An 8,295-nucleotide genomic window follows, 5' to 3' on the forward strand; every position below is an offset into this window, starting at 1 on the left:
AAAAAAACATTAAAACAATGTAACTCATAAAATAATTTACACTTAAAAAAATTAGATCGTTTTCTTAAGTATTTAAATGCCAAGATGAAAACTGAGTACAGAACATTAAATTGCATTTAAAAAAACTTACGTGCATGTAATCTCATAATTTAAAATAAATAAACATTAAAACGAAAATGAAAATTAAATTGTATTACAGCAAAAGGCTTATGTGTGTTAACATAAGTAGTAGAATGCTATTTTGATCTAAAACCAACGGCCTAGTATGGCGCTATTTATTATCGAATAGTAGACCTACGCTCGTGCATAAATTCACGTGGTCAGGATCATTTTGCATACTTAGCCTTGTAATCTTTCCAAAGCTCATCCACGGATTTACCAGTGACATCCTTGAAGTATCCGATGTTCCATGAAGTTTTTATTTTCGCATTCAGCTTGCCAACGAAACCAGAGGTAACGGTCTCCAAGTACTCGATAAACCTGGCAGTCACACCGTTTGGAGGCTGTTGCTCTTCCCAAGTATCTCCGCTACCGGGAGCAGCAAAGCCTTCTGGGGCGAAGCCGACTCTTAAGCGGAAATATTGCGCAACGCCGTTAAACCACCACGCGGGCGCTTGGTTGTTGCCGGTCCACTGCCAGATGGCGGCCACCCCCTGGAACTCAATGCCAAAGACCTCTCTTACTATTTCACCCTTGTAGCCGCTAATGTAGTCAGAGCTCAAGAAGATTGTGTTGCTTTCCAAGTCCACCTTGGCAGCCCCGTCAATGTCGTTTGCCACAACCAGCGATACGGAGGTCACGGTCTTCCTGTCACTGGGCGGCTGTTGGGCGTAGAGCTGGTCATACAAAAAAGTATTGGCGAGATCCAATTGATCCTTTGCCAGGTCGGCCCTTACATCCTTATTGAATCTTTCGCCGCCCTCGCCAGTATTTTCTGGCACTGAGACCGTGGAGGTCGTGGACTGGGCATGGGTGCCCCCCACCGCCATTGCGAGAAGAAGTAGAGCAATACATTTTGCTGCTGCTGCCATAGTCGAACAAGGCCGAAACGTGAATGAATAGGGAGTTGATTGCTTCTTGTTTATATACGTACAAGGGACGCAGGAGAGAAGGTGACATCCGAAAGTGTGGCCGCAATAACAGCCGCTTTCTCTGTGGGCTGGTCCGCCTTGGCCCGACGATGATTTCCATTCGTTCGGCCCCGGGGCAAGTTATCTGTTCACACCCGTTACAAGTTCAGCTCCACAAATAACAAATTATATATTTAATGTTTTAATTTTAGATTAATATTAGTTAGTTATGCATTATAATGTTACACGAATATTAAACAAAATCCGGAGTACATGTTCATGTTTTTTCTAATTTTATTTTAGATTAGTTACTGAATTATATTTTTTTCACAATTTTGATAACGGCGACTTTATTTTTTTAACCATTTGGATAACGGCGACTTTGTTTCAAATAAGAATTGGGCGAGGATAGATTTTGAGGGGAGATTGAACAAATCGCTGAGAGATTTTGAGGGCGAGTGAACAAATTGCTGGGCAACTCCTCTTCAACGCAAATTAACTTAAACTTAATGAGAGAGGGAAATATATATCCCATAATATTTTCCATTTTACCCATGATATTTTCCTTTTTAATTCCAACTATTTTTCTAGAAAAATGAGAACCCTTTTCTCTTTATGTAAATAGATTAAAAAACAAACCTAAAATCACAATTTGTTTCTAAATTTAAAGATAAATTAAATTCTAATAATAGAATTTGTTGATATAAAAGATTAAAAATAATATATATATAAAGGACCACAAACTATTTTTATTAAATTTTAAAGAAATAAATTAAAAAAAAAGTTAAATTAAATTATTTTTTTCAAATTAAAAATAATAAAATATACTAACTACTCAACGCACCTAACTTAATGAGAGAGGAAAATATATATCCCATAATATTTTCCATTTTACCCCATGATATTTTCCATTTTTTATTTCTATTCGATAAATTCGATCAAGGTATTTTATATTCCAAATTAGTTCCAACCATTTCTCTAGAAAAATGAGAACCCTTTTCTCTTTATGTCCCTCGTTTAACTAGATTGAAAAAAAAAACCTAAAATCACAAGTGGTTTGTATTAAATTTTAAAGAAATAAATTAAAAGATAAATTAATTTCTAATAATAGAATTTGTTGATATAAAAGATTAAAAATATTATATATATATATAAAAGAACACAAATTGTTTCTATTAAATTTTAAAGAAATAAATTAAAAGAAAAGTTAAATTCTAATAATTGAATCTGTTGATATAATAGATTTAAAAAAAAAAACTTAATAATTGAATCTGTTGATATAAGGGAGAGAAATATGGCCTAGGGAACACTCTTAAAGGCTAAAGGATGAGGCTTTATGCCTTCTAAGTGCATTCATGTGCTCAATAAAACAAGGAGTTTGCATACATTCGAGTCGAAGGAGATATCTCAGGGAGGGCGCATTCCTTCAGGTCGAAGGAGAGCACTCAAAGGAAACCAATGAGGGTGCATGACGCAAGTCCGAAGGTCGAAGGATGAAGCTTCCTACCTTTGAAGTGTGTTCATGTGCTCAAGAGACTAGAGAGGGCTCATGGAGAAATTCTAAAGGCTAAAGCATGAAACTTCATGCCTTTCAAGTGCACTCATGCACTCAAGGAGGGTGCACTAATTTGGGTCGAAGAAGTTCTCCCAAGGAGGGCGCATGCCTTCGGGTCAAAGGAGTGTTACCAAGGAGGGTGTATTCCTTCAGGTCAAAGGAGTGCACTTAAAGGAAGGCTTGGTATTTGAATGGCGTAGTTCAGAATAAGGAATGAAAAAGGTGGATTAAGGAGTGAACTTTGTGCCCTTGGAGGAAACATTGAACACTTGTGAACAACAAAGGATGTTGTTTAAACAGCTCCCAAAATAGAAGAAAAGATAGATCAACGACTTCAAAATCAGCCTCTTTAAGGGGGGTACCTCCTTTACATTACACAAATGAAGAATTCTTGGATGATAAAAATGACAAGACCTCCTTTCTATATATAGGAGTCTAAGGGGTCATAATATAATGAGAGCCAACGTAACAATGATAATGTAAGGGAACAAAAATAACAATAGTGGGCTTCTATGGTGCACAATGATAACAATATGGGGACTACATGGGCACAACAATATAATACGAGGGTTGCACTAATAACAATAAGGGGTTATGCTAGTAGTATAGGGACCTAACATGCCCCTCTCCTTCAAAAATTGTTGTCCTCAAAGCTTGAGTAGTTCTGGATGCTTTTGTATAAAATTATCATCCTCTCATATGGAATCTTCAGTAGGTAAGTCCTTCCACTTCATGAGATACTCTAAAATAGATCGATTCCATAGCTGTCGAGTTCTTGTTTCTGTGAATGCTTTAGGTTCCAATATGATTTTTCCTTCCTCATCAAGTTCCGACAATATTTTTTGAACTGGGAGCTTTTCTCCTATAACCTTCTTTAAGCATGAAACATGGAAAACTGGGGGCACTCGGGAAGATGCGGGAAGCTCCAATTTATATGGGATAATACCAATCTTTTGCAACAGATTCTAAGGACCATAGTACTTTGGTGATAATTTATTATCTTTTTTAGCTTGCTTGAGGGACATGTGTTTGTATGGTTGTATTCGTAAAAATACCTAATTTACTATATGAAAACTTCTTTCATTGTGATGTTGATATGCCTGTTGTTTCATTCGATTCTGTGTGAAGTGAGGTTACCCTTTTTCTTCTTGATATGTCCTTCTATCTTGAGAGTTTGAGGAGTGGTAATTCCTGCCAATGCATTAAAATATATGGTCGGATTCATTTCTTCTTCCTATGTGGTTGATTCCTAGTGTATATCCTCTTCTTTTAACGTTTCTTTATCATTATCTTCCTCTTCTTCACAATCAATGTAAAATAATTTCTTCTCAACACACTTATGACCTTTAGTGTACTTGCTATCAGAACTGTAACAAAGGCCATTTTAATCTTTTTCTTCCAATTGTTGTGGTGTCAACCTTGTAGGTTGTGGAAGGCTAGGAGCAAAAACACTTCCATCTTTATAATTGTGAGTGGTAGTATTTCTTGTTGCCATTATTTTTCTTTCAATTTTTCTTTCTAGCCTGAATGCATTCTCCAATGAATCAGGTTCCCAAAGACAAACCTCATGTTGAATGCTATCCTTTAAAGTCCCTAAGAAGACATCAATCCTCTGCTTCTATGGAATAGCATTTACCCTTATATTTAATTTTTTAAGCCCTCAATGTGCTCTGCCATTGAACCCTTTCGTTTGAGATTTATCAATTGGCTAAAGAAGGTGTTACTCTTTGTATCCTCATAATGTGCTATCATTTCCTTCGTGAAAATTGACCAAGTGATAAGTGGTTACGAGAAAAAATCCCTTTATACCATGAAAATTGATTCGGTTGTTCTAAATATAAATATGCAATGCATACCTTTTGTAACAGTTACATATCATGTAGACCAAAATATTTCTCCATATGTAATATCCCTGTTATGGGATCCTTGCGATAAAACTTACTCAAATTGATCATTGGAATATGGTGGGTCTTTAATCAAATTTTAGATTCTATGAAATCATGATTAACATTTATTTTTTTCTCGTCATGAGTTTCCTCTACTACCTCTTCCTCACTAGGAGGTCTTTCTTGTAGCAGCTTTGTCCCACCTTGCTTCAAACCTTCCATGTATTTCTTCAAATCTTCCATGCCTTTCTTCAGATCTTCTTCCATACCATCGATATTAGCTTCCATGGCCCATATAAAACTATTTATATTATCTTTGAACGCATTCTTCAGATCATCCATCCAATTTTTCTTACTAGGTGTTTTTATTTTCTTGATTCGAGTCATTATTTTTCTTGATTTTAGGAGATCGATATTTAAATAATTGTAACTCTATAATTTCAAATATTCAAGTTCTAAAATTATGGCCTGTGGTATCCCTCTAAGTCCCATTTATAACTTAGCAAGTCTGATCAATATTGAATTCTCCAAAGAAGAGTTATTCTAAATCTCCCACGATGACCAGATTATAGACTAGTTTAGTAGAGCGAAATTGTACGAAGTTCAATGTGTCAGTGTTTCGACCTTAGGACTTGAAACTAATACATAGAAATCTAAAGGTTGTCCTTTTTCTGTAACTTTATACTAAATTTCATTCTGATGCTCAGAGAGAAAGGTATGATGATTTTCCTAGGGCACTTGTTTGGGATGTAATATAGGAGCCTACAAAAACCCTAAATGTCTTAGCCCATATCTCCAAAAATATAGTGAAACAAGATCCAAAATTCAGGTCCAATCTTCATCAATATTTTGGCTCAAATAGGTTTTAATTTTAGATTTTTAAACTTCGTAGAAAAAATAATATAACGAAAATTCCACGATGAATTGTTTGCGATGGAATTCTAGAGCTTTCAAAAACCCTAAGTTCCTCAATTGATATATCCAAAAATATAGCAAGAAAAGATTTGAAAATTAGAATCCGATGTTCAGAATAATATGGTCTCAAATGGGTTTTTTTTAGCTTACGAAAATTTGTATAGAAAGCGTTATATCGAAAATTCCATGATGACTTGTTTGGAGCAGCGAAACCCTAGAATCCAAAGCTCTGATACCAAATGTTATGTAACCAGCTCACAAAATAGAAGAAAAGATAGATCAACGACTTCAAAATAAGCCTCTTCGAGGGGGAAACCTCCTTTACAGTACACCAATGAATAACTTTTGGATGATACAAAGGATAAGACATCCTTTCTATGTATAGGAGTCTAAGGGGTCATAATATAATCAAAGCCGACATAACAATAATAATGTAAGGGCACAATAATAATAATAATAATAATAACAACAACAACAACAACAACAATAATAATAATGGGCTTCTATGGGGCACAATAATAACAATATGGGGGTTACATGGGCACAAAAATATAATAAGGGGGTTGCACTAATAACAAGAAGGGGTTACACTAGTAGTATAGGGACCTACCAAAGGATCCTTGGTTAAGGCTTCAGGGTGCACTCATGCACTCTTGGCCTCAATGGGCTTGCTTTTAAACCATAGATTTTTCTAAGTCTGGGATAGATGAAAAGGGGTGAATGTAATTATTTTAAACATAAAACTAGGTGTGACTCTTATCGACTCATCGATAAAACTTAGAAAATATTTAACAATAATAAATATATGTCAACATGGTACTTTTTACACATTCCCCAAATACCACGAGTGAAGTGTGTGTGACTGTGACCCAAAGGTGTCGTTTTATAACAAAAAGGATGTTATGACCATGAAATGAACCTAAAGATGTTCCAATCAATGAGAGGACACTTGGGATAATTCAAGGACACTTGGAACTCATAGAATAACATGAGGTGACACTTGGTGATCAAGTAAACAATAAGTACGAAGGTGATAGTGGGCTCCAAAATTCAATTGTAGTGAAATTTTGGTGGGTGCTATAGCAATGAAAATGCTTGGCTAAACACTGGGAGGACTTCAAATTATCTATACAGGAATATAATTCAGCTAAGAGTCATAGCTTTAGGAAGTATTGATTACCTCGATTTCCCATTTTTGACATGTTTTTATACATATCATCTCACTAAATTTCTCTACCCATTTGAACACATTTAAAACATACACCCTATCACAATTGTTTCAGTATAGGTAAGGGTAATGTTCAAGGTGATTTTATGATATTCAAAATATAATTTTTGATCTATGGTGTTGCTCCACTGCTAAGAGACGTGGACAGTACCCCAACAAAGCCACTAGAGGAGTACAAATGTTGCTTCCTTGCTAACGAGCCTATACAATACCCAACTGAAGTGACTTAATTCACATCCCTATGTAGGAAGACTTTATCTTATTTCACCTTTTACATATTTATTTAATAAAATTGTGCATTGACACATATTATTTTCAACAGGTAGAAGAGGAATCCCAACTTATTGAGAGTAGAGGAGGTTTCCCCTTCATAGAGTTATTTTAAGACCTATGATATTGGTTTGCTCGCTTTAGATTTCCCCTTAACCCTTCTCTACTAGATTGGACAAGCATTAACACACAAATAGATTTACACTAAGTCGAGTAGTTTAGATACTAATATAGGCTTGGATCTAATAGGTTTCCTCAATGTTCTCCTATTGGATGAATCATATTTTTCATTTGGACTTAGCTCAACCTATTGCATTTTCCTAAACAAAGAAGGAGAAGAACAAAAAGCCAAGCATTGTAGTTATCACACTTCTTTGTTATTCCACAAAAAATTCCCTTTTGAGCTATGCACTTTTTCAAACATGCCCTTATTAATACAAAATACAAAATGAAATAAAATACATACAAAACCAAAAGCACAAACAAAAGATAAAGAAAATGGAGACTGAAGCCAGAAGCATCATATAAAAACAAAACAAAAACAAAGACTAAATGGAGAGCATGAAATATGATGAATGCAATACAAGAGGAACTAAATGCAACTAAGCCTACTCCTAACCTAACCATCTATAAGACCAAGGATAAGTGTAATGATATTTCCTGTGAAACCAATATAATTTCTCCCGACCTACAATAAAAAAGATATGGGAAATGAAAATTGACATATTACAATGTGCAACAAAAAAGGTGAGAACTTTAATTCCTTGCAAAAAATATAAAAGGTATTTTCTAGATGTAGGAGATGTGTCATGACAACCAACCTCAACCAACTTTCCACCTTACCTTTTTAACAGGAGGAGTAATCAAAGAAACCTTGAAAACTTCCTTTCAAAGCACCTACATTTATATTTTCTTGCTTAGAAAACATTAGGAAAGATCAGAACTTGCTCTTAGGAAATTGGATTGTTATTTAAGATGCTTCTAACTGATGAAATATTGGATCATGAAATTTAAAACAATCCTCTTGGAAATCCTGAGCTCGGGGGAAATAATTTTCAATTAATATTGTGGAATCAGGATGAGAATCTTACGGTGCAAAATGAATCTTGTCATATTCAGAACATTTTTTAGAATAGTGAGGGCCTAACATAACCTTCAGTGGAGGTTGAAATGCCTCAACTAGTTGAAAAGTATCTAAATATTTTGATGATAAAACATGAGGATCAGGTGATGTAAAACAACCATCATTATATACACTAGTGGGAAAATGATTAATTGAATGGTAGTTTTTAAAACAAGAACCATGATCAAATGGGTTGATTAAGGCACAATATGCTCAATTAGGTGACAACAAATATAGATAAGTTTGAG

General features: G+C 34.9%; 1 protein-coding gene across 1 annotated transcript; it reads right to left on the reverse strand.

Moving 5' to 3' along the window:
* Positions 1-326: 326 nt before the first annotated feature.
* Positions 327-1,031, reverse strand: LOC149216565 (uncharacterized). Its single transcript, XM_089390002.1, has one exon. The coding sequence runs from the start codon at positions 1,029-1,031 to the stop codon at positions 327-329; it is 705 nt and encodes a 234-aa protein (XP_089246128.1).
* Positions 1,032-8,295: the final 7,264 nt, after the last annotated feature.

The sequence above is a fragment of the Pinus tabuliformis genome, chromosome 1_1 (assembly GCF_031772625.1).
Source record: "Pinus tabuliformis cultivar Carrire ecotype Pingquan chromosome 1_1, CPIR1, whole genome shotgun sequence".
In the NCBI taxonomy this organism is placed as follows: Eukaryota; Viridiplantae; Streptophyta; class Pinopsida; order Pinales; family Pinaceae; genus Pinus; species Pinus tabuliformis.

What these genes read in the sequence shown, in the direction of transcription:
- LOC149216565 (XM_089390002.1), bottom strand. Translation starts at nt 1,031, where the DNA reads ATGGCAGCAGCAGCAAAATGTATTGCTCTACTTCTTCTCGCAATGGCG.